This window comes from Balaenoptera borealis (assembly GCF_965194805.1).
Source record: "Balaenoptera borealis genome assembly, chromosome: 13".
Lineage (NCBI taxonomy): Eukaryota > Metazoa > Chordata > Mammalia > Artiodactyla > Balaenopteridae > Balaenoptera > Balaenoptera borealis.
In genome coordinates this window covers 68266846-68293911 of record NC_138870.1, presented here as the reverse complement: position 1 = coordinate 68293911, position 27066 = coordinate 68266846, and the positions used below count along the sequence as shown (strand labels likewise).

The following is a 27066-nucleotide window of genomic DNA, read 5'->3' as shown; positions in this document are numbered from 1 at the left end:
GGTACTGACTTAATTTCAGAAATAATCTGTTAGTAATTTTCACTATTTAATTGTTATAGAAAAATTTATCTATAGCAAGCATTGCTTCCTGTAGTAAGTATAAAAGATCTTTATTTCTGTGTACCACATAAATTGGCAGAAAACCAGATAGGGAATTACTAGAATTATAATTTGTTAATATCTTCTCTTCTTATTAAACTGTCCATAACTCAGTTTTAACTTCATTTAACTTTCAAGTAATCAAAATAGAAAGAAAAAAAGCAAAGCAAAACAAAAATAATTAGTAGATTATGAAATAAGTCACACAATCTGATTCTATTTTTTTTTTTTTGCATTAGGAGTGAAATTCTGTGGTTTAAAAATCATATGTCTATCTCCAATAGGATTTTTTCTAATTCACATTTTCTTATGAAAATCAGGAGGACCCACTACTTAATATGTCTGTGCCACTAGGATTCTGATGAGTAATGCTTATAGATACAATTCATTTTTGTGTTTTGATGATCTGGCTCTGATCTAATTGGTAAAATACTGAGTTAAATTATATAGTGTATGCTTTCATGCTTAGGAGTTAAAATCAGGACAAGTCTAATATGAATTTGGCAGTGAATATCCCAAAGTTGATCAGGAAATAATTATAAATAGTCTGTTTCTCTTTTCTATCGATCCCATCCCTTTCTTTCATTTTTTATCAGACTTCTAGTTACCAGTAAATGGGCCTGTATTTTCTTGAGTCTATCTGAACAGAAGCACGAAGAGGTAGGAATAACCAAGTATGAAGTATATAAGCTATAGTAAAAAGGCTAATTGATAAACTCTGTCTTTTGGACAGATGATAAGATCTATACATGGAGCGCCTTTCATTTTTCAATCATTTTTTCATAAATACATTTGGCACATTTATAAGATTAAATATGTTGGCACCGTTAAAATAATGTAGAAGACTATTTAATACATGGCGAAAATATTCCCAGTATTTTAAGTGAAAAATCAGATTATAAAAGGTATGTAATGGCTGACTTGATATTGATTTCTTAAAATCAGTAAATAAGGCAGACTAGAAATAAATCCCCCAAAATGTTAACAGTGGTTATATCCTGGTATGGAATTATAAATGATTCTAACTTCTTGCTTGTACAGTTGTACAAATTTTCTATAGTATATATCGATTACTTTTACTGTCAAATCACTTTTTAAAAATTTATTTCTTTGTATTCCCTCTCTCCTGAATATATTTTATTTGAAAAGACCTATATATGAGTTATTTAAATTCAAGGTTAAATATAAGACTAAGGCTCAGCTTATAAATTACATAAATAGATGTTGGAACCCCTCAAGACCCTCACATCTTCTCACTCTGAATTTCTCCCAAAGGATAACATATACACAAAGGACTTCATTTGCCAACTAAATAAATAGATAACTCACAAATTATATCTTACAGCCCATATACTTCCTCTAATATTCGGTCCTACACATCTAGCTGTCTACTGAACATCCCTTGGAGATCACACAATGACTCAAACTCATTATCCTGCATCCCTGCCCATGCCACCAAACTAGACCCCTTTCATCTTTTCTCACCCAGAGGCTTCCAACACCAAATTCTGTTCAGTTTTCTCCTTAATCATATTCACCATTCTACTCTGAATTATATCCAGCATCTCTTGCTTGCCAAACTATAATAGTTTCCTTTTCAACCATGATCCATTTATGATGTCCTAAATATTGCACAGAACATAATTTAACTAAAAATTTATTCATCATTTATCTGAAACTCCAATCTAACTGTGCGTCCTGTATTTTTACTGTTACTTCTGGCAACTTTATTACTAGCTGTAATAATTTTATTTCAATCAACTGAATAATCAGGTTGATTTTTACTGAGTTAAAATTTTTCTTTACTATTCATTTGATTAACTGATATGACTCATATGACACTGACAATATACTCCTAATTATCCAAAATTATTAGTTCATTTTCCTGATAAATACCTATTTTAAGAAGTAGAAATTGATTTTACAACTCTTGCAAACTTTTAAGTACGCTGGTAAATTTCAACCCTGCTGAGCCAATATCCTAGAACTTTGGAATCCTTCATGAGATTTCACGTTGTCTTAATCCAATCAGAAAAAAGAGACAGATTTTAAGCCCCAAACCTTGTTTGAATTTTACCCAAAGTAAGCAAATAGAGATGATCCAGCCCCTTTGAATGGTGCTATACTAATTGGAAATGACATCTTTCCAAAATTTTGCTCAGGCGTTTCCTGTCACAGGGGACTCTTGCTGTGTAACAACGACAGGACAGGAACAGCTGCCTTAAGGGAATTCTTTTTTAGACAACCATAAGGAAAGAGGTTTCTCCCTGGTGGCTTGTCCACCTGCTATGTGGACCTTGTGGAAATCATCCGTTATTTGTGGTCTTATTTTTTCCTTGCAGTTATTAAATAATTTGTACAAAGTATTTGTACTACCTTATGAAAGTTATGTGTGTTAAGAACCCACTAGGAAATATAAACCTATTATAAAAATAAGTAGAGAAATTAATGGTTAATGGAATAGTTTTTAAAATTATAGTCATTCTTCAGTTTTATAGTTTCACAACTAATGCTTCTGGTTTTATATAAGAGAATAATTATAATTAGTTGTAAAACTATAAAACTGTACAGAGTATTTTCTGTTCCCTTTGGAAAATGTAAGTATATGGCAGAATCATTTTAATTCACTTACAACAAATGATATAACTAACTTTTGGAAATTCTTAAATTGATGGAGATTCTGAAGACTGTGATATGTAACATATCAATAGTCCTGATGCCTCCCTACTGAGTTCCTACAGAACTAAAATAGAAGAAAAAAAAAAAAAAAAAGAAAGGCTGTGCCATCCATTTACTGTCAGGCATGAAGGGGCATTTAATCCTCTTTGGGAAGTGATGCCAGGTTATCCTCCTTGAGGGTCCTCTCATCCCTGCCACATCATTTGGGAAGCACAGTGCTGGAGAACTTTCTTAATGTGCCCTTCTCATTAGAATTAACCTATAACAGCATTTTAGAAAAAGTTCCTGTCCCTTTATAACTTGGCTAGGAAGATGAGTAGATATTGAAAGCCATCAATTTGTCCAAAATGTTCCTTATCTTCATCTATATCTAAGCATTGGTGATCACTTGCAATTTGAGACTATATTTTCCTTCAGTCTAGTAATACCTTTTTCATAAATTCACTTTAACACACGAGTTAGGTCACAAATTATGGACCATTTCAATTCAGCTTTTCTACTGCTGTAGTCTACTTAATGTCCTTTAAAGCAGATCACAAATGGCATGTATCACATTGCAGCAGACAGTCTGAGTTATGGAGTCTCACGTGTGGACTGGGAGAGGTAGACTTGAGATTTCAGTGCTTTTAAGATGGTATCATAGCCAGTGGTCCAGGAGCACTCAAATCCTCTCCTGCATTCTGTCCTTCTTCTCAAGGAGTTACCAACCAAGGAAGCAACGTGAAAGGCCCATAACCAAATAGGAAACAAACGACCACTTTGTTATTAGCATGGAAGGTACCCAAATCCTCTCTAGTACGGCTCTTTCTGGTAAAATGTAGATTGGAGAATGAAGTTTGGGCCCTTACATCTAAATGAGTCCCCCTTTTTCTCCAGTCTGAATCTGAGATGTCAGGTTTGGCTTAAAAAGGTATTATAGAATAGAAAACGAGAGCTGCAGCTACATCTCCTCCAAGCAGGCAACTCCTACCTGAATTCTTGTGACATGGGTGCAGAAAGAGTAGAAGATGGGTCTCGTGGCTCCTAACCCTTTTAGAGACACTGTCAGTAACCCTGGTAAAACCATGGCTTAACACGGTTCCTGGCTGCTGACCAATCATGTGAGCAGATAGGTCTTCCTTCTCTGGGGATATTGAGGCAATAAGTAAGCAGGTGTACAGAGGCTCAAACTTGAAAGAGAGGGGTCAGAAATGTTTAGTTACCCCAAATGTCACATATTTTTCAATCTTCAAATTCAGTGATTTTTGTTTTTGATTGTAGGTAATGCCACCATTTCTGGCAAGAATGTCAGTCGACATATTGATTTTACCAGTAATACTGTCAAACGTCTGTTTTAATGACTGAACTCTTTTTATTTTTTTATTTTTATTTTTTTATAAATTTATTTATTTTTGGCTGTGTTGGGTCTTTGTTGCTGTGCATGGGCTTTCTCTAGTTGCAGTGAGCAGGGGCTACTCTTTGTTGTGGTGCGTGGGCTTCTCATTGCAGTGGCTTCTCTTGTTGTGGAGCAGGGGCTCTAGGTGCGTGGGCTTCAGTAGTTGTGGCATGTGGGCTCAGTAGTTGTGGCTCGCGGGCTCTAGGTGTGTGGGCTTCAGTAGTTGTGGCACAGGGGCTTAGTTGCTCCACAGCATGTGGGATCTTCCCAGACCAGGGCTCGAACCCGTGTCCCCTGCATTGGCAGGCGGATTCTTAACCACTGCACTACCAGGGAAGTCTCTGAACTCTCTTTTTAAACCATTTCAACCTAATAGAGATGTATTATCCTTTGCTTCTCTATACCTGTCAATGTTTTTCTTGGCCAATGGGTGGCGTGTTTTCATCAGAGTTAATGGTCAAAGAGAGATGTAGGAAAAGACATTACTGGAGATATTTTATTCTTGGATTTTCACAGGATTGATTTGACTCTTGATGGTCTTACTGTAGTAGACATGAATTGTAACCAGTGTGTACCATTTTCTTTTCTTTTCAAAAAATGGTTGGTTCTAGACATTAAATTTTATACCCTAAATTTTGTGGTTTATAGGAATTCTAACACTGTGATTTTAAATGGAACATTTCCACAGTTAGAAAAGCGTATGGGAACAATATGGATACATGGATTGCTATAGATTTAAATGTATAACATTTAATTATAGCTGCCATTTTTCCAAAATGGAAGAAAAAATTCAAGGCAAAAATTAGATATTTTTTGAATATCTCTTCCTTAATAGATGAGCCAGTTTTCAATTGGTCTGGAACTATTTCTACAAAGCTTCCTAAAATAAGTAGACCATGTGTTTGGTGACGAAATCTCTATTTCTATTTTATTCTAGTCACATCGAGTACAGTATGCACATTCACATCAGGGCACTCGATTTCTGCATGCATGGACTCCACTAAATGCAATTAAATTTAGAGCCACAAATTTATTTTAGATACCTCCCTTGACCTAAAATTTGCTTTCAGAAAAACTGCCGAGTTTTTATTATAAATACAATGTGGCGTAATATTGTGAATGTTGTCCAACTACCCAGGTGGCCTCTAATTATATAAGGACATGAGGGGGCTCAGTCTTCACTTTTAGTGTTATGAAAATATTTAAGTATTTTAAAATCAGAGTCCACATCAAATAACTTTATTCAACTCTTATCTCAGTTTCCAAATCTGAAAAATCAAGAAATCCATTAAAAAAATTATAGATAGCTATAGATATAAATATCAGTCTTAATACTTAACATTGCTTTTTTTCTTATTAAAAAAGTACGTTCTTGCTTGCTTTTTAATAAAAACCTACATATAAGAAGCTTTAATGAATATTATAATGTGGTAGGATTTGGACCATGTAATTTTCTCATTTAGACTTTCTCATTCATTTTCTCTAATCTGATCATATGTCTTTCTACTATTTTCCCTCTTGAGGTAACTTGGTTTAATGCCATTTTCATTTTTCACAATGTTGCTGAAAAATTTATTTTTTCCAATCACTGATATAGAGAAGTTTATTTAATCTAGATTATAATTCTATTGACATTTTAGTAGCTAGCCCATCTATAATAAGACACTTTGAAAGAGATATTACCATCCATTAAAGTATATGTTGCTTTCCACACTGATAAACTTTGAGGAATGGGGGCTAATGTTATCTTTTTATTATATTAAATACTTTCTTAAATATCTGTAGGTTTTTGTGTTTTAAAGTCTTTATTTTAGGTTTCCAAAATAACAATTAAGTTTCTGAATATTTTCATCTCTTAAGAAATATTTTCTGTTTTTTAAAAGTCAGGTTTATTGAAGCATAATTGCCATCGAGTAATATTTCCCCTTTTCAGTGTACAGTTTCAGAGTTTTAGTAATCCCATACAATCATGTTAACCATAACCTTTATCAAGATATTAGAACAGTTCCAACACCCCGCAGATTTTGTCATACCTGGTAGTCAATTCATCCCACCCCCAGCTTCTGACAACCTTTGATCTGTTTTCTGTCCTTATTATTTTGCCTTTTCCTGAGTATCATATAAATGAAATCTATAGAGTCTGGCTTCTTTCACTTAGCAACATAGATTTGAAATTCATCCACATTGTTGCATGTATGAGTAGTTTGTTCCTTTTTATTGCCTAGCAGTATTCCATTGTATGGACGTGCTTCCATTTGATATTCATCCACAGTTGAAGCCTATTGAGTTTTTTCTAGTTTGTGGTGATTATGAATAAAGTGTGCTTGTACCTAATTTTTGTATGAATATACATTTTTTATTTATCTTGGATAAATAGCTAAATGTAGATAAGTGAATCTTACAAGCTTAGGTTTAAATCTGTGGAAAACTATTAATTTGTTTTCTCAAGTGGATGTGCCATTTTCTATTCCCACAAGAGTTCCAGTTGTTCAACGTTTTTGCACATACTAGGTATTGTTGGGATTTTTTAAAATCTAGACATTCTAATAAGTGTGTACATGTGTCTAATTATAATTTTAATTTGAATTTCCCAGCAACTAATGATGTTGATTATCTTTTCATATTTGCCACCCATACACCTTTCTTGATGACATGCCTGTTCAGATACTTTACCCAATTTTTAATTGGGTTGTTGTCTTGTTATTGACTTTTGAAAACTCTTTCTATATTCTGGATAGGAGGCCATCATCAGCTATGTGTTTTGCAAACATTTCCTCTTAGTCAGCTTGTCTTTTCATATTCCTAACAGTGTTTTTCCAAGAGTTAGTTTCTGCATCTTTTTTTTACTGTGACTTTAGTCTATCCTCTCTTGGTTTCTAAACCCTCATATTAACAAATTTGCTTTGATTTCTAATGAAAAAATTATAACTTTTGGAATTGGAAGAGGCTAGAAGAAAACAGGCTCTAAATATAGCATAGTTCTGTAAAACATTTACTTGAGTAATATAGCAATGAGGAATTCTCTTGGCTGAAAGTAGCAGAAAATCCAACTTCAGTGGCTGAAACAAATAGACTGTTTTTCTTCATTACAGTTAGTTGAGAGTAGGCAGCTGCTCACAGGGATTCAGGAGCTCCATGGGATCAGAGCTGATGTCTATGTGTTTCCTTGGCCTTTCTCTTGCAGTTACAGGTTGCTACTACAGCTGATAATATCCACAATCAGGAAGAGAAATAGAGGTGGGGAAACGGACAGTGTTTATACCAAAACAGCAACACTTTCACAGAAGCCTCTCATCTACTTCCAGTTGAATTCTCGCTGGACAGAACTGGGTCATGTGGCCAGGCAGTGCTGGGAGGAGGGAGTGGAAAATGGGGGTGGGGTAAGGTGAGCCTAAGTAGTGTTTGCCTCACGCAGCAACTTTAATTAACATCAAAATACAAGAGTCAACACAGCTATCTGCAAGAGCGGAAGACAGAACAATCAGAATCTAGTTTTGAACTCAATTTTTTCCACACTTCTCACCAAGCAGCTAAATTCTAAAGGCATCGTTCCAACCAAATCTTAGACACGCATATAATAGTAATAATAGAAATATAGCAGCTATCATAATAAAAGTATAAGAATAACAGGTTATGGTTCATGAAGCCACATACTTTGTCTTCTTTGGCTGACTCTTGAAGATAGCATTTTACATAGTAGAAAACTAAGATGCACAGATAGCAGGTCCCTTAAAGTCACATAGAAAAGGAGCAAAGGGCAGGAAACTGATGATATAGATTTGTCATCCCTTTCCTACACCTCTGTACCAATCGGGGTTTTCAAGATCAAGAAGAATGATTCAGTGTAAAGTTTATATTGCGATATTGTCTACATAGTCTATGATAAATGAGAGCTCAGAAGCAAGAATCCTCTTGCACTTGAATTTTAGCTGTTTGTTTTAACTCTAACTGGGAATTCTGTTGTAAATTTGGTCCAGAAGAGAAGCTTTTATGACATTTGTACTTGATATTCTCCCAGTGACAAACTTTCCATCCAGAAAAGGTCGGCTATCTGCTTTTTAATATAAAGAAAAGTAAAATTTAAACTATTCACTTAAAATATTTTAAAACACTCCTTCTATAATGAACATTAATACTAATTCAAAGTTTTAGAAACAGCCAATATTTTTTTTTCATATTTTGGCCCAGGTGCCTAACCTACTGACTAGAATAGCTTGTAAGTAAATATTAGTTGAATGAATGAATAAATGAATCTTTTTGAACCAACTCACCACAATTCCACTGCCTTTATTGAATTGATCTGTATTTGTAAATTGTCAGTAGCTTAGAATAGGTTCTAAAAATACAAAATGCTATTGAATTTGTGGGATTTATTCAAGGTTAGGAAATTATTGACTAAGATGTAAACTAAAACTCTATACAAGAGTTTTTATAAATTATTTGACTTTCACTAGGAATTAAACCCATATTATCCAATAGAATGTGCTTAGAAATGCTGTAGTTAAAGGTTGCCAGACATTTGGGGACCCAAAAGATTCAGAGGACCATAAGCCCCATGCACTGTCCCTTGAAGAAGCTCATACAACCATTTTCTGTTTTCCCCTTCAGAAACTTTCTCAGGGTATCTGGGAAATACTTTAGCTTTCCATAACACCTTTCTTCAAAACTTTATACTCTTACAATTGTCCTTGAAAAGTAAGATAGGCAGGGATAGGTTTTGCCCCTTAGGAAGTAAAAAGCTAAGAAACGTTCCTAAGATGACATAGCTAATGGAAATAGAATTAATATCTCCAAGTTTTGACTTGACTCTATAACTAGACCATGACCTTTTTAGATCACTTTTGAAAACCAACTATCAGAATCTATTGTATTTTATAGGAAAAAAGACTGACAATAATACTGGATTTATTTCACTTAATCTTAGTATGTTATAACCGGAAAAGAGGATTAAAATGCTCTTTCACTTTCATTTGCAGTGGCGCATTTGTTGGTTTCAGAACCGTATTGTTGATTGGCAGCCACCACTTGTATAGTGGTAGACACCGTATAAAACCCAGAAACTTTAATGCAAAATATAAGTACTTGTGACATCTGCACATCTGTTTCAACGCATGCTGCCAAAATAGTAGTGGTCCGATGTTGTCTCAATATAAGAAAACCTGCTGTGGTTAAAAGAGGAAACATTTGGGAGGCAACCAGATATCAATTTCTGTGCCAAATTGGCCACTAACTAGCTGTGCATTTGTGGTTTTGTTACCATCTCCATGGCTGTTTTCTTGTGTGTAGAATGCCTGAATCACAAGTTGTGAGAATTAAATGAACTCATAAATATAAAATGCTTAGCACTACTCTTGGCCTACAGTAAGTCCTTGTTAAATGTGCACCAGAATCATGATATTTGACTCCAAAAATTATTTACTGAACATTTACGAGACCCTTCACTCAGTGCTATACAAGTGTTGTTTTACAGCTCACTAATTATTACACATCAAAAGAAAATATATAGCTTGATTCATTAGTTCAGGGTTTCACAATCTCAGCATCACTGACATTTTGGCAGATAATTCATTATTGTGGGGAGCTGCCTTGAGCATTGTAGGATGTTTAGCAGCATCCTGGCTACTGGGCATGTCGACTACTAGATGCCAGCAGCACCATCCCTCTCCCCATTTGTGACAACCCAGAATGTCTCCAGACATTGCCCAGTGTCTCCTGGAGGCGGAGGCAAAATTCCCCTAGTTGAGAACTACAGTCTTTGATCAGTTCTTTCTAAAAGTGTTCATAGACTCCTAGTCCTAGAGGATTCTTCCTCAAAGATCCCAGGGTCAAATACATTGGGAAACATTAAATAAATAGTAATGATAATAACTAATTTTTTATGCACTTACTACATCCTACAAACTGTTCTTATCTTATTGAATCTTCACAACAGACCTAGAAGTTAATTGATGCTTTAAGCACATTTTTCAAATGCAAAAATTGAGCCCCAGAGAAACCAAGTAACTGACAAAAATCATACAATTAATAAGTGGCCCAGGGTTTGTTTCCAGGCCATCTCCAGAGCCTGTGCAATTATCTATATATAGTACTACTTCTTGCATAGCACATTTTTAAATTCACAGTTCAAATTGGGGTGTTAAGGATAATTATTCTTAATTTGTATTTGCTTTATCTCAGGCTCTTACAAAATTAGTTTTTCTTTTGTGCTTCAGTTTTCCTCCTTATTTTTATTTTTTATTGAAGTATAATTGACATATATTAGTTTCAGATGTACAACATAGCGATTTAATATTTGTATACCTTGTGAAATAATCACTACAGTAAGTCTAGTTTAAACCCATAACCATGAATAGTTACAATTTTTTTTTCCTTGTGATGAGAACTTTTATGATTTACTCTCTTAGTAACTTTCAAATATGCAATACAGTATTATTAACTGTAGTCACCATGCTGTCCACCGTATTCCCATGACTTATTTTGTAACTGAAGTTTGTACCTTTTTGCCCACTCCCAACTCCCCTCTCTGGCAACCACCAATCCGTTTTCTGTATCTATGAGCTTGGTTTTATTTGTTTGTTTGTTTTGGTTTTTTTAGATTCCACATATAAGTGAGATCATGTGGTATTTATCTTTCTCTGTCTGACTTATTTCACTTAGCATAATGCCTTCAAGATCCATCTACATTGTTATGAGCAACAAGATTTTACTCTTTTTTTTTGGCTGACTAGTATACCATTGCATGTATATACCATATCTTCTTTATCTGTTTATCCACTGATGTTCACTTAGGTTGTTTCCATACCTTGGCTCCCCTAAATAATGCTGCAGTGAACATGGGTGTGCATATATCTTTTCAAATTAGTGTTTTCATTTTCTTTGGATAAATACCCAGAAGTGAAATTACTGGATCATATGGTAGTTCTATTTTTAATTTTTTGAGGAACCTCCATAATGCTTTCCATAGTGGTGCACTAATTTACAATGGCACCAACAGTACATGAGGGTTTCCTTTTCTCCACATTCTCTCCAACACTTATTTCTTGTCTTTTTGGTAATAGCCATTCTGACAGGTATGAGGTGATATCTCATTGTGGTTTTGATTTGCATCCCCTGATGATTAGTGATGTTGAGCATATTTTCATGTGCCTCTTGGCCATCTGTATGTCTTCTCTGGAAAAATATTCAGATCCTCTGCCCATTTTTATATTGTATTGTTTCATTTTTGTTTTTGCTGTTGGGTGAGTTTTTCATATATTTTGGATATTAACCTCTTATCAGATATGTGATTTGCAAATATTTTCTCCCATTCAGTAGGTCGCTTTTTCATTTTGTTGATGATTTCCCTTGCTGTGTAGAAGCTTTTTAATTTGATGTAGACCCATTTGTTTATTTTTGCTTTTGTTGTCTTTGCTTTTAGAGTCAGATCCAAAAAATAATCTTTAAGATTGGTATCAAGGATCTACCACCTATGTTTTCTTCTAGGAGTTTTACGGTTTCAGGTCTAACATTCAAGTGTTTAATCCATTTTGAATTAATTTTTGTGTATGGTCCAAGATAATAGTTTAATTCTTTTGCATGTGGCTGTCTAGTTTTCTCAACACCATTTATTGGAGAGACTGTCCTTTCCCTATTGTGTATTCTTGCTTCCTTTGTCATAAGTTAATTGACCATACATGTATGGGTTTATTTTTGGGCTCTCCATTCTGTCCCATTGATCTATGTGTCTGTTTTTATACCAATATCATACGGTTTTGATTACTACAGCTTTGTAATATAGTTGGAAAACAAGGAGTGTGATGCCTCCAGCTTTGTTCTCCTTTTTCAAGATTGCTTTGTCTATTCAAGGTCTTTTGTGGTTCCATATAAATTTTAGGATTGTGTTCTATTTCTGTGAAATATGCCATTGGAATTTTGTTAAGAATTGCATTGAATCTGTAGATTGTTCTAGGTGACATGGTCATTTTAACAATATTAATTCTTCCAGTCCATGAGTACGTAATATCTTTTCATTTATTTGTGTCTTCTTCATTTCTTTCATCGATGTCTTATTAGTTTTCAGTGTACAGGCCTTTTACCTCCTTGGTTAAAAAAACGTAGTTTTTGGTTTAATCAATTGATGACAACCATTCCTCCTCCCCCAATTATTTGCTACATGATTGTCGTCATAAACATCCTTGAATGCAAACAAACATGTCACTCCCCCAGAAAAGATGACCGCAATGACTCCAGACAAACTCAGTTGGCCAGGAGCCAAGGAGGGAGAAATTTACTCTGCTTGAGGAAGGCAGAGAATGTTTAACAGAGAAGACAATATTTGAATTAAGCCTCTAATGATTGTGTTAAACTTAGATAAATAAGAGTCTTCCTGATGGAAGGGCATTCCACACAGAACATACAGCATGTGCAAAAGCCTGGGCAACTAAGAGGGTGTGATATGTTTGGGTAATGGTCAGGGAGGAGAAAAGGAATTAGGAAAACAAGACTAAAGAGGACGCTGTGCTCTGCATTATTTTCACTAGCTTGACTTTTGTAAGCATTTGACTTTGCAACCTTTACTGTAAGGGCAGCAGACAGCCAAGAGCACAGCAGCAGTATGGTCAGGTAGGTACTTGATGTTGATAACTAAAGTCTATAGTGTTTTGGTGGTAGAGAGACCCAATTAAGACATTAATGCCGTGCTTCGAGCAACAGATAATAAATAAGTTAGGATGGAGCAAATGGGTCAAATTTGAGAGAGTTTATTAACAAGAGAAACAGGCAAGCAGGCTGGAGAAAATCCTCCTCTTAAATGGGCTGTAAGAGCAAGTAAGTGGCATTTATTTGTGGAAGGGCCATTTCTGTGAAACAGAACGATGCACTTTCAAGGAAATAACATGGAAACACGCTTAGCAGTTATTTTGATAACCTAAAGAATTTGCATTAACAGGTCCCAGTTCCACAAAATGCTCTTCTGGAAACTTGTTCTCTTCCTGTTCAGATTTCCCACAGAAACTGAATACCCCAGTTATTTAGTGGAAACATAAGGATAAAAGGTGGATCCTGAGTAGTGCTCCTACCTCTCTCCTCCAGACCACTTTGTCTTTCTCCTCCTAAATATGCTACCTGGGAAAGATGAATCAGCATTAGTGGAGATTCAACCAAATATATTTGAGAAATGAGCCAATAAAAAATGTTGGGAAATCAGTCCCAGACATTCAATGAATGGTTGTTGAATGGATGAATTAATCAAATTTTGAATTCACCTTAATAATTTTTGACTTAAGCATATAAAATAAGATTTATAGAAAGGAAAAAATCTTCAATTAAAATTTTCCTATTTCATCTTTTACTGATGTAGCTAATGGGTCACTCCTGAAAAATACTCCAGCATAATACTAAATGGACTTTTACCCCTGTGCCTTATGCAGTAGATATTTACAAATTTATTATTTAAATCTTCAAAATGAGCATATAATCAAGCATATTTAATCGTCTTATTTTTTCAAAATATCTTCTTCAAACTATCATTTAAAAGTCATCCTCTATACTTCAGTTTATTTAAAATTGAGCAATTTATTTTACGACTGATTTCCTAACCCCCATCCCTGGTAGTTTAAAGGAAAAACAGTTTTTCTATTATGTTTCAATAATTTGTATAGTTGTGTCTAGAATCATAATTAGTAATAATATCTGCTGTCTAAGGAGTACCTGCTGTGGATGGTGTTTTGAAAGTATTTTTTCAAATAAAAATAACCATACTGGCCGGGACAGCCCCCATCTTCTTTAGGTGCACCAGGCAAGCCGGCAGTGCTGGGGAGGGGAGATATTGCGGTCGCTGTTAGTGACCCTGTGGCGCGTCTCTGTGGGACCGGGAACGTAAAGATAGCCAGAATGGCAGAAAATGGTGATAATGAAAAAATGGCTGCTCTGGAGGCCAAAATCTGTCATCAAATCGAGTATTATTTTGGTGACTTCAATTTGCCACGTGACAAATTTTTAAAGGAACAGATCAAACTGGATGAAGGCTGGGTACCTTTGGAGATAATGATAAAATTTAATAGGTTAAACCGTCTAACAACAGACTTTAATGTAATAGTAGAAGCATTGAACAAATCAAAGGCAGAACTCATGGAAATAAGTGAAGATAAAACTAAAATTAGAAGATCTCCAAGCAAACCCCTCCCTGAAGTGACTGATGAGTATAAAAATGATGTAAAAAACACCTGTTTATATTAAAGGCTTCCCAATTGATGCAACCCTTGATGACATAAAAGAATGGTTGGAAGATAAAGGTCAGGTACTAAATATTCAGATGAGAAGAACATTGCACAAAGTATGTAAGGGATCAATATTTGCTGTATTTGATACCATTGACTCTGCTAAGAAGTCTGTTGAGACCCCTGGCCAGAAGTACAAAGACACAGACCTGCTAATACTTTTCAAGGAAGATTACTTTGCAAAAAAAAATGAAGAAAGAAAGCAAAATAAAATAGAAGCTGAATTACGAGCTAAACACGAGCAAGAAGAAAAAAGTTAGCAGAAAATGCTGAAATGAAATCTCTAGAAGAAAAGATTGGCTGCTTGCTGAAATTCTCGGGGGACTTAGATGATCAGACGTGTAGAGAAGATTTGCATGTCCTTTTCTCAAATCATGGTGAAATAAAATGGATAGACTTTGTCAGAGGAGCCAAAGAGGGAATAATTCTGTTTAAAGAAAAAGCTAAGGAAGCACTGGATAAAGCAAAAGATGCAAATAATGGTAACCTACAATTAAGGAACAAAGAGGTCACCTGGGAAGTTCTAGAAGGAGATGTGGAAAAAGAAGCATTGAAAAAAATAATAGAAGATCAACAAGAATCCCTAAGCAAATAGAAGTCAAAAGGTCACAGATTTAAAGGAAAAGGAAAGGGAAATAAAGCTGCCCAGATTGGGTCTGCTAAAGGAAAAGTACAGTTTCAGGGCAAGAAAACTAAATTTGATAGTGATGATGAACATGATGAAAATGGTGCATCTAGACCAGTAAAAACAGCAAGAGAAGAAACAGACAAAGAAGAACCTTCATCAAAACAGCAGAAAACAGAAAATGGTGCCAAAGACCGGTAATTTAGTAAACATTTTTTGTTCATTTTAATTAGATTTTAAGCTGCTTTTGTCTTTGGAGGCTTTTAAAAAGAAAACCGAATTAGGTCCACTTCAATGTCCACCTGTAAGAAAGGAAAATTTTTTTGTCATTTAACTTGTCTTTTTCTGTTGTTGTTGTTGTTATCCAAATGAGTATGTTTTTATGTATAATTCTGTTTGTGTTCTTTCAGATTATTCAAATATCAAGAGAAACATTCTTCCACTAAATTGCCTTTGTAATATGAGACTGTATTAGTACAAAGTAATACAATGTATACTGCATAAAAAAAAAAATACTAAATAAATATTCTTTACCCATTATTCAGATGGGCAAAAAGAGCGTCAAAGTGGTAAAGTAGTTCAGCCAAGACCTCATAGTTCCCCAATTGTATTGTAAGGCTCAAACGTAGGTCTGTTAGTCAGCAAAACCTGTATGCTTTCTATGACATCATTCTGGGTCCAGATTTTACCCCCCATTCTTTCTATTTCATCTAAATGTTAACATGAACCCATAGTTGATATGTTGTTCTGTGTTACTAATTCCAAGAATCTCTTACTTTACTTGTCTTTGCTCCTGAATCTCTATAGTTATGAATTATGAATCTGTATCAGTAACACATTCCAACTTGCATACCTTCCAACATGCAAGGAAAAGATATTGTAATCCCAGCTCTGTGGAATATTTAAGTAATTTTTTTTTTTTAAACTTTGGGTTTATTTACTTATTTATTTATTTATTTATTTATGGCTGTGTTGAGTCTTCGTTTCTGTGTGAGGGCTTTCTCTAGTTGCGGCAAGTGGGGGCCACTCTTCATCACGGCGCGCGGGCCTCTCTTGTTGCGGAACACAGGCTCCAGATGCGCAGGCTCAGTAATTGTGGCTCACGGGCCTCGTTGCTCCGTGGCATGTGGGATCTTCCCAGACCAGGGCTCGAACCCATGTCCCCTGCATTGGCAGGCAGATTCTCAACCACTGCGCCACCAGGGAAGCCCAGCTCTGTGGAATATTAACTTAGAAAACTATGTTTAAAATGTTACCTAGATTCAGGAAATAACTATATACATTATTTTTATTACATATTTGAGAGACAGAACTATAAATAATGGTAAAAAATTTTACCAACAGCGGTTTTTATAAAACCAAATATAAAAGTTTTGTCACTTGATAAACATGGATAACCAAATTAAAAAGTGAATAAAAGTGATTGCCCTCTCTTCTCTGCCCTAACCACCGCCTGCCCCCCCCCCCAAAAAAAAATAGGAGGGATTTTTGGTCCAAATCATCAGGATAATTGATTCAAACCTATTTTATTTTGTGATAGGGAACTTCTGTCTTACAATGAAAATTTATTGTCCTACCTGCAATGAAAGAATTGATATTCTTAATGTTCTTACACATTCTTTTTTTATGTGAACATTTTAGGTGTATCAATATATGCATGAAACGATAACTGTTAATGGCTGTCCCGAATTCCGTGCCAGGGCCACAGCAAAGGTAAGACTTGAGTAACATTAAAAATATACTTAACCCCAGTGATCTAGTAATTGATTGTGCGCGTGTGTGTTTCAGGTATTCTCGTGTGTACACTGTAAGAGAATTTAGACATCAGTGGCAGCCCAGAGTCTAGAACCAGTACTACTTCCCAGGTAAAAATCCTAATGGAAAATTGAACGTTTCTGCTGCTTCTGTAGCTTAAGAAAGGAGAATGATTTCATTAAACTCACTGAATGTTCATTTGGCACAAGCAAATCTGCTGGTTCATTGTATGAAATACTTCTTGGTTTTCTGACACATTCCTCTGATCCAAAAGAACCTGTTCCCTATTCAACGCATGAAGATTTGTACAAGTCTAAAAGTTTTACTCAAGCTAGACATGACAAGAACTCACCTGATACCCACTGATGCAGGATTCTTCCATGTACTCAGCAGAGTAGCTGAATGAATATGATGTTGACCTAAAGGGAAGGTCTGTTACCTGTTTTGGTAGTGACCACATTTGCCCTTGAAAAACTCAAATCCAGAGATTGCGGAGACCTTCCGAATGAAAATGTTACAGCAGTAGGATCATGAAATTATCTGGAAAACAGACCATAGGAAATAATAGTTTTAAACTAAAATCACTAATGCAATTCTTACTTTACAAGTACAGAAATGTTATAATAAATACACATTTGCTTTTTAAAAGCTTTTCTCTTTCTAATATGTGTAAGAAATAAGAACTGCTGAAAATAATCAGAATTTTCCATTTAATTCTTTTGTGTTACATCACCTCTTGTTTGGTTTCTCTCCTGATTTTTCAGTTTTCATTCCGTAGCTGAACACTATAGATTTGTGATTTTTTTGTTTTTTGATTTTTTTAACCCAGGCAAAAAGAGGGTACTATTATCATTACATCATGCTTTGCTTGTACTGAAGTGGAACACACACGGAAAAATGATCCCTACATGGTTTAATTAAGGGGAAAGTGAATTATGTAGCGTTTCACCATTCTCATTTCTTATTCATGTAGAACAGCAGGGTAGCAGCATAATGTTGCAATAGCACAGTATCTTCTGGTTGTTTCTGGGCTGTCTGCATTGCATCCATGTCAGCCATTAAAATCTATGCATGACAGCAAGGTTTGCATGAGCAAATGCATGTAGCTAAAAACAAGCCATGATTTCCACATCATTCACTGTCTTTCACTAAATGCAGACAGTAGCATAATGCTAAATTGATGTGATAATGCTGTGTGTGGAAAAGAATGTACAGTCGTTGGGAATCAATATTTTCACAGTGTTGAGTAAATCACTTTATAGTAGGTATCTAACCAACTGTGGTTAAGGCAGTTTACCAGAGGTGGAAAATAAGAAGCAGGCAGAAGAATCTTTTCTTGATAGAAACTATTTAAATCTTCTCCATGGAGGGGAGGGGGGTGAAAACTAATGGTAAGTTGTTTCCTTCAACTTATTTTTAAAATTAATATATATGAATTTTAAAATAAAGTTATATCCATATTAAATGATATTTTGTACATCTAGGTATAAAACCATGGACTGCTCATTTTGCCTACGTTACTACAGTAGTTGAAATATTAATGTAAAATATAGGGGAGAAAAACCTGTGCCAGATAAGAAGACCTCTCATAATAACATGGAATATTGATATGAAGTAATTATAATCTGTTTGAATCTATTATTTTCTTTTAGCTTTTTTTTCTTTTAGGCATTTTCAATTAAAAAGAAAAAGAAACTAAATTTTCTAAGCCAGTGGTTTGGCAATAGCAAAATTCTAGATGTATTCACCAGTATATATACATATAAGTGCTCCTCAGTGTATTGAATACATGTATGTGCAAACACCAAGTTAGACTGTGTGTCATACAAAGAAGTGTAAGCCACAATCTCGGCCCTTCAGGTGCCCAAGGTCAACATATATACAGTATATACAATAATTATAGTTTATGTACCATATGTAGGTATTATATGTACCAAAGCTATTTGGAGTCCAAGAATAGGAAGATTTGCATCTAACCAAGGTTAGTGGGAAAGATTTTTATGAGGAAGGGAAATTTTTATCATAATGGGTAAGGTCTAGAAAGGTGGAAATATCAATAGTTGGGCTGAGCTTTACCAAAGAAAGGAATTATAAAGGACATCTAAATGAAGAAAGCCCCCTCCCTTTCGTGTTCTTTCTTTCACAGGAGAATGCTATAAAATAGGAGGAGTTGCCTGATCTACACACTGCAAGTCATATGATTAGCCTTATTTCCCTCGTTTTTATCACCAAATGACCATCTTTTCTTTCAGGCAACAGTTGCAGCTTTTGCAGCTAGTGAAGGCCACTCCCACCCTCGGGTAGTCGAGCTGCCAAAAACAGATGAAGGCCTTGGTTTTAATGTGATGGGAGGAAAGGAGCAAAATTCCCCCATTTATATCTCTCGCATCATTCCTGGAGGGGTGGCCGAAAGACACGGAGGCCTCAAGCGAGGAGACCAGCTACTATCAGTGAATGGAGTGGTATGTTCATAACATAATCAGAGGTTTTTCTCTCTAAGCACATTCTTGTTTTTCCCCTGCTGTTCCTAAAGTCAATGTTGAAATCCTAGAACAAATCTTAATTTTGTGTCCAAACAGCTTCCTCAGCATTGATGGATATTAAGCCTACAAAAGCAGTAATTTTATAGTTTTGATGTATCATTTTGTCTTATTCAGGGATGATAAGTAGGACCGAGTGGGAAAATCATCCCAAGATATTATCCCAACTAGTAGAATTTCCCCCATATAATACTATAATTGAATTAATATTTAAAAGAACATAATTTCAAGTCACTTTTATTCAAAGTTATTATAAGCAAATATACACATTTAAAAAATAAAGCTAAAACTTCTCACTCTATATATTTTTCATTTTCATTTTCATTAAAGAGGAAGAATAATTTTAATATGTGTAATAATAGCACACATGGAAAAGGCTAATGCACAGATAATTCTGTAAGCCAGGTATACAGCTATAGTATAACAAAAATATATCAGCCTCTTTCCTGGAAAAGTTTGATTATATTATCTATTCATCATATTTATTTTAGTTTTCACATAAAGTTAAAACTAAGAACATACATTTTTTTCATAACCTCATATTCTTTGGATGCCATCACCTCCACATGTAATAACGAGTTGTTAATGAAATGGCTTCATGTGAAATGAATAATTTTTCCCCATAACTTCTACTTAAATCAAAAATAATTAACCTAAAAGCATAAATTTCAGAAGTATAGATAGGAACATATCAAAGTTTACTTTTCTCTTCACCTAGGATCTGTCTTCTAAGAACTTAAGATTTTAAAGAATAAATTAGATTTGGGTTATTTGTGGCCACATTGATTTCTGCTAAGGACATAATATCCAAAATAAATGAATTTGGAATGTGATATTTTGTTGGTAACTATGGAGTAAATTCTTCTATTTATATTTTGCATTTTTTTTTAGCCTGATTAGTAGTTTTATAGGACCCAAAATCATTCATTCAACTCCACTGATCTCTGATGTACATCAAAATCATCAGTCCATGAATATTTTATTTCCCTTAAGCACTCCAATTCTAAAATTACCATTTCATTTACTTTTTTCTATGCAACAATGCTTTGAGATGAGCTTTTTATTGACCTTTAGATAACTATGACTTTTTCAAAGCATGTTTCAACTGACAATTTCATAGTCAAGCTTTCTAGGAGAGGGCTCTAGAGCTAGGTCATGCAATTATGTCACAGAGTAATCTGTGCCTCAGTGTATGAAATTACAGTTTCTCTGAATATATTGGGTAGATCAAAAGAGAGTATAGATTTTAAAACATGAGAAGTACAAAAAAAGAACCCAAACTATATTAATAGTAAGTGTATATATATAAAGCAACAGTAAATATATATTAAATCAATTTAATATGAGTTGACTTTAAGCTATCTGTCAAAAGGGCTAAAGAGCCTTTGTTTAACCCATACATTTGCAGGGAACCCAGCTGCTGCCATTTCATAACCACTCATCCATTCCTTGCAATGACCATGTGACTTTATCTGGGCGTCTGCGGGAGGAATTGGAGCAATGGAATCAGACGCAACAGGCTCTACCACTCAATATCCATATTTTTATGGATTAATATCCCCTAAACCTGCATTTCCTAATCTGAGTAAGGGAGTAGTGACTAATTTGAAGGGCTCTGATGAAAATTAAAATGAGGCAAAATGTCTGTTGAGAGCTATCCTGTGATAATTTGGTTATACACACCTTTGATAGGTAAGTGTGGTTACTGCAGAATGTTGAAAAGGGTTAGCAGTCCCCCTATGATATTGCTATTGCCAGTTATAAGTTTTAAAGCAAATTCTGCTACACATATAGGCATATTTTAGCAAACATTTACTAGCAAATAGGCATTAATAGACTCATACCACCTCTTCCGTAAGTTTGATGACATCCTAGTTCTCTGCCCATTCAGATGTTCCAGTCATTACCTTGAAGAAAAGGTTTACTTGAGGCAGATGAAACAACGTTCCAGAGCCAGGATTTTGTTATCTTTATATTCAGCATCAAACAACCAGAAATTCTACTAGACTGACAGTTGGAAATAAGAAGCTTTAGTGTTCAACTTAGGCCACTGATCCTTTGGTACAGGCTGTGGGCCTCCTTAAGAGTTTTGTAACCTGGTCATTGCAAAGGTGGGGGACGTCTCCAAAATCTTTAGTATTCCACTTATATTTAAAACCTTTAATTTTGTCGATTAAGTTCCATTTATAATGCTAGTTAATAAGTCACTAATTGTTCCAGTGAGAATCCATTTCTGACATATGTTGCTAATAAAACAAAGCATCAAGATGGGTATAACAAATGCTTTTGTAGTGACCAACCTCTAGAATGTTGCCTTGGTAACACCCTATATGTTTGCTGACCACCTAGACTGCTTTAAACTTCTAAGTTGGAGTTTAAAACATTGTACATCTATATAATCAAACTATACATTATAAACTACCTATTTTAAAGTACTTAAAAGTAAGTTATATACATTTTAGCAGTACTAATATTTATCAGATATTCATCAAAAGGTAGTTTTCCTTCTGTAAATGAGAAATTTCATGACCCAGTGGGTTTCCAATAGTCACACAAAGTAGTTAATCCAAGGCAACAACCCTGGGCTCCTAACACTGTATCCACAAGTCTTTTCAGGATAAATAATTCCAGGCAGATAGCAGTATTTAATGAAAAAAAAAAATTCTGTAATGGAAGGGCCAAAAAGAGAAAATGTTAGCAAATGATCAAATTTACACTTTAAAATAAAGTACCATTTGGGGAAATTAATATGGAAGATTTTCAGAACATGCTATTCTAAACTGAGAACAAATTTTGGAAGGAAGTGATTTGAAGGGCTGAAGCAAACCTTACTACTTCAGTACAAGTACTCTGGGGAAAATTTCCTAGTGTCCTACTTGAAAAGTAAAGAAATTGTTGCATGGACCTTTAAACATCTGAAAAGACAGATGAAAAGATGTCTTAATTATGCATGTTTGTTTTTATGCCCTACCTGCTTTTAGAAAGGATATATCATGATATCTGATAAAAAGTAAAATATGTTAATACAGAATTATTAACATGGCATGTTAGGTAATGAAGTGGGATAGAAAGGAAGAAAATCAATAAATAGAAATAAAGAAAAGATACAGCAGTAGAGCAAGTACTTTTTTTTCTCTTAGCCTCTTAGAAATCAATACAGAAGGAAACTCATACCAGCTCAGCTATCATTGGCAGGGATTTTTTTCTATCCCTGAGTTCCAGGAGAAATTTCCCATGGGATTTTTACAAATGAGATATTGAATCACCTAATACAATTTTATAGAAAATGCAGAGGCTTTTTGCGCATGGCTACTTCTTAGGTCAATCCTCAGTAAAAACTTAGAGCTGAATGCTCAATTAAAATTCAAGGGTAACAGGAGGTCACAATGTTACAGTTAGAATTTATAGCTTTCTAATGATCTCCTTTTCACGCTTTTATACCGAAGTGTTTCATCAGCAATTTTGAGAAGGACCTAAAGGGCTGTATATAAAGGTTACAGCCAACATGCAGCCAGCAGGGACAGTAAATACATTTAGTGATAGAGTCTGGATACAAAAAATATCAATAGAATGGTACAATAGGCCTAATTTAATAAGAATCTACATGAAGTCCTGCTCATTTGCCCAGAAAACTAGCTACCTATGTGCAGAATCAGGAAGGAATGGCTAAATAACAAAACCTGAAAAAAAAAAAAAAAAAGCCTGGGGGATTTCAATTGATTTCAAGAGAAAAATGAAGCAAGTTGAGGGGAAAAAAAGAAAAACACAAAAATATGTTAATATAATCATAGGGGCCATTAATACAAATATCATGTACAGACAGAGGAGGAGACTGGTCCAGCTCTGAATAAGCTGTTCAGCTCACACCCCACTGTGCTTTGATCCTGGTTCCATCCTTGGAAAGAACAATAAGCTCATCCGGAGTCAAGCAGTCTTGTATGGGAAGAAGGACTTGCCTTGTTTAGGGTAGAGAAGAGACTCAGGGGAACGATGGCTGCCTTCACTTGTCCTCCATTGTGTGAGGCAGCAGATGGCAGAACCAAGACCAGTGGATAAAAGCCACAGGGAAGGCAGATTACAGCTTATTATAAGAAAGGACCTTTAAACGCATAGGGAAAGACTGAATCATAAGTCAGTATGTGCCCATCATTTGAAGTTTTAATCAGAGATTAGAAGACTAACCAGCAAGAGTATTTCAAAATATGTGTACAGTGTAGAGGGCTGGAACAGTTGGTCCCAAGGTCCCTTCTAACTGTGTGACTGTGTTTTCAGATGGGATTTTGCTGAGACTCCTAAATACCCCTACACACACACACACACACACACACACACACACACACACACACACACACACACACACACACACACACCCCTCCTTATACAGGTAAGTAGGCTCTACCTACTCTCTGTGTACCCTACTAATGAGACATTTTTTTCTTGAACAGAGCATTAGACATATACTACAATATAATGCTTTTTATTTATCTAGCACTTTACAGTTTATGAACAGTATTTACCTAAAATTCTCCCATTTGTTCCTCAAAAGTCTCATGAAATGGGTAGGGTCAGAGTTTGTTCTCTCTCTCTCTCTCTCACACACACACACACACACACACACACACACACACACACATGCAGAAATGGATACACACACATGTGCACACACAGGCCCACACCAAATACACACACAAGAAGTGAATTTCAGCCTTCATTGTGATCATAACCGATGCTTACCAAATGTAATAACTGGCTACTTAAAAAGTAAATCCCAATGAAATCTGAATAAGCTCCATGGATTGAGCCTATGTCAATGCCCTGGTTTTAATATTATACAGTTGTTTTAAAAGATGCTAATATTTAGGGAAGCTGGGTAAAGGGTGCACAGGACCTCCCTGCACATTTCTTTTCAACTTCCTGTGACTCAATAATTATTTCCTAATAATTTTTTAAAAGGGAGAAAGTCCCCAAGAATCAACCTGAAATATGATATCCTGGTGCTGATGGGAGAGAGGACAGATGGAGACAGGAAGGCACAGGGCAGAAAGATAAAATAAAAGCATAAGAACTTTAAAAATATGTCATAGTCAAAAGAGACCTTCATTAGCTCCTGAAATCCAGGCATTGTTTTTAGAGCATCATTGGTAGGGAAATTGCAGTTAAATTTGCCCAGCTCTGTAGTTAATCCTAAATAAAGCTGTTGATACAGTGTATGAACAGTGCTAATTGATTTTTAAGCATAACAGATGAATGAGTAAAACTTGAGGGATGGAACAGAATAAATTGTTTTCCTGGAATCTGGCTTTTCTCCCATTTTATAAATACCTATGCCAAGTTAAGGGTGAGTCCTCACAGCCCAAATTATTTATGCAGAAAGGCTGTCAGGTGTGGAAAGAGGATGAAACATAAATTAGAACTGTCTAGATCTGAGCTCTCTGAACCTACAGCATCCCAGATGGGAAATCTGTATTAAATCTTACTTATCTATTATCTGAACAAAGAGAAAATATACATAAGAAGATATTTTTAATTACTATGAAATACACTATAAGATTTCTATGAAAATTTAAGCTCTACATTAAAAACACCTGCCCCATTGGCAGCAGTAATTTCTGTTCATTGCCTTCAGTCTTAGAACAGCACCTATCTACATAGTCAAAGCTCCATATATATTTGTTTAACTCCAGGCACCATTGTAAGCACCTTACATATTGAATTTATTATTTCCTCGTAATGATCTTTTGTGGTAGGTGCTTTTATTGTCACTCTTATTTTACAAATGAGGAAACTGAGGAAGAGCAAGATCAAATGACTTGTCCAAGGTCGTACAGCTACTGAATGACAGAGATGGAGAGTCTAACCTGGGCAGTCTGGCCTTATTCATCCTAATTTAAGGGTAAATAAATATCTTAGCCCTTAAAAGATGAGTATTTTCCGGTATGGTGTAGAAAAGATCAGGTTTTTTGTGTTTTTTTTTAACTTTTATGGGTTTGCATAAGCATTTTTGGTTGGGAGAGGGTCTGTTGTTTTTCTGTTTCTCATAAAGAGCTTTGACCTTTAAAAAGTTAAGAACCATTCCTGAAAAACAGTAGCATTTTGGAAAAGGAGGCATTTACTTGAATTCGAATGGCTCAGAATCCTGAGGGGGTGCAGAGAGTTTGGTATGAAAGCGTTTGATGGTTCCATCCCTGCCTAGCCCGTCACTCCACCTTGTGTCAGGCGCAGAAAGCACAGGGCCAGAGTGTGGCCTGAACAGCCGGCGACAGCCCTGATCCACACTCACCCTTGGGGGTCCACGCGGCTGATAGAGGGAAGCCGTGCAGGCATAAAGAGGGGGAAGGCAAAGCAGAGCCTCAGCCTTTGGGTCCCTGTAGAGGCCTGGCGTGAGCGTCCCTAAGTTCTAGGCTAGGCGGCCTCAAATAAAGCTATTCTCAAATTCTCTTTGCCAAGGAATTGTTACCAGATTCTTTACCTTGCTGGGCAGCTGAGTGCGAGACTGTTTGGGTTATAATTAAATAGGAGTGCAAGCTGGAATTTCAGTTAAGTGCTGAAAATTTTTGTTCTCTGAATAATTTCATGTGACACTCCACTCACAGTTGTGAAGGCTCCAAGACAAGTACGATTATGTTGCCTTAACCCAGTCACTTTAGGAGTGGCACAAACAAGGCAGCATAATCCGGTATATTTTGCAACATTGAACAGGTAGTGTTCTCGTCCCCTTCATTCTGAATTGGCTCATGATAGATCTTTTCACTTAAAAAGCAGAATAGAAGAATATTGTGCTATCCCAACTGAGCAGGTAACAATAGCTCACAGGCCAGAACTGCTACATTCCCGCCCTGCGATTTCAGCCTACAGGAATGGGCACCAGGTACATTAGCTCTCAGACGTTAATAGACCAGCTTGAGCTTTGAGCATACCCTGAGGTTGTGCTGATGAAATTGACCGAAAAGGTATCAATGCCAGAATACACTCACATTTAGCAAGTATTAAAGTACAAGTCTCTATATGCTGGAAAGCATTCCCACCCATGGGGTCAGACTGACCTAAATCTCTATTTAGATTGCTAGTAATGGGTATTTGACTATTCAGTTCTCTTCTGGTACAGTCTTTTTCGTAGTTATTTTTACCATTTGTTGTTGGTGTTTTTCTCATTTTGTGCTATTTTAGCAATATTTTTCATTCATTCAACAATTATTTGTAAAGCACTTATTATGTGACAGCTGCTAAGCAGAGACCTGGGTATAAATGTGAACAAAAGAGAAAGGGTTATAACCTTCGTGGAACTTTCTGTCTGGTAAAGAGTAGAAAAATAGTGATGATGATGATAATAAACATACAGGCATACCTTGTTCATTGTGCTTTGCAGATAATTGAGTTTTTTACAAATTGAAGGTTTGTGGCAACCTTGCATTGTAAGATGATGGTTAGCATTTTTTAGCAATATTTTTAAATTAAGGTATACACATTTTTTTTTAGACATAATTCTGTTGTACATTTCATAGATTACAGAGTAGTGTAAACATAATTTTATATGCACTAAGAAACCAAAAAGTACGTGTGACTTTTTTTTTTTTAATTTTATTTATTTATTTATTTATTTTTGGCTGTGTTGGGTCTTCGTTTCTGTGCGAGGGCTTTCTCTAGTTGCGGCAAGCGGGGGCCACTCTTCATTGCGGTGTACTGGCCTCTCACTGTCGCGGCCTCTCTTGTAGCGGAGCACAGGCTCCAGACGCGCAG

General features: G+C 35.5%; 1 protein-coding gene and 1 pseudogene across 4 annotated transcripts in view; both read left to right on the top strand.

The window, feature by feature from the left end:
- Positions 1-27066, top strand: part of LIN7A (lin-7 homolog A, crumbs cell polarity complex component) — a 217981-nt gene that overhangs the window by 154674 nt on the left and 36241 nt on the right. For 2 of the 3 annotated variants that reach the window (XM_082350770.1, XM_082350769.1), the window contains 2 exons: positions 16676-16747; positions 19042-19251. In XM_082350770.1, coding sequence (XP_082206896.1) covers positions 16688-16747; positions 19042-19251 — 270 coding nt within the window. In that variant the 5' untranslated portion in view covers positions 16676-16687. Of the gene's footprint in view, positions 1-16675; positions 16748-16822; positions 16900-19041; positions 19252-27066 lie in introns of those variants that run through there. The other variant, XM_082350771.1, reaches the window with a different exon arrangement.
- On the top strand, positions 617-16498 carry LOC309609372 (lupus La protein homolog pseudogene; annotated as a pseudogene). Its single transcript has one exon. The product of its transcript is annotated as a lupus La protein homolog pseudogene (transcript).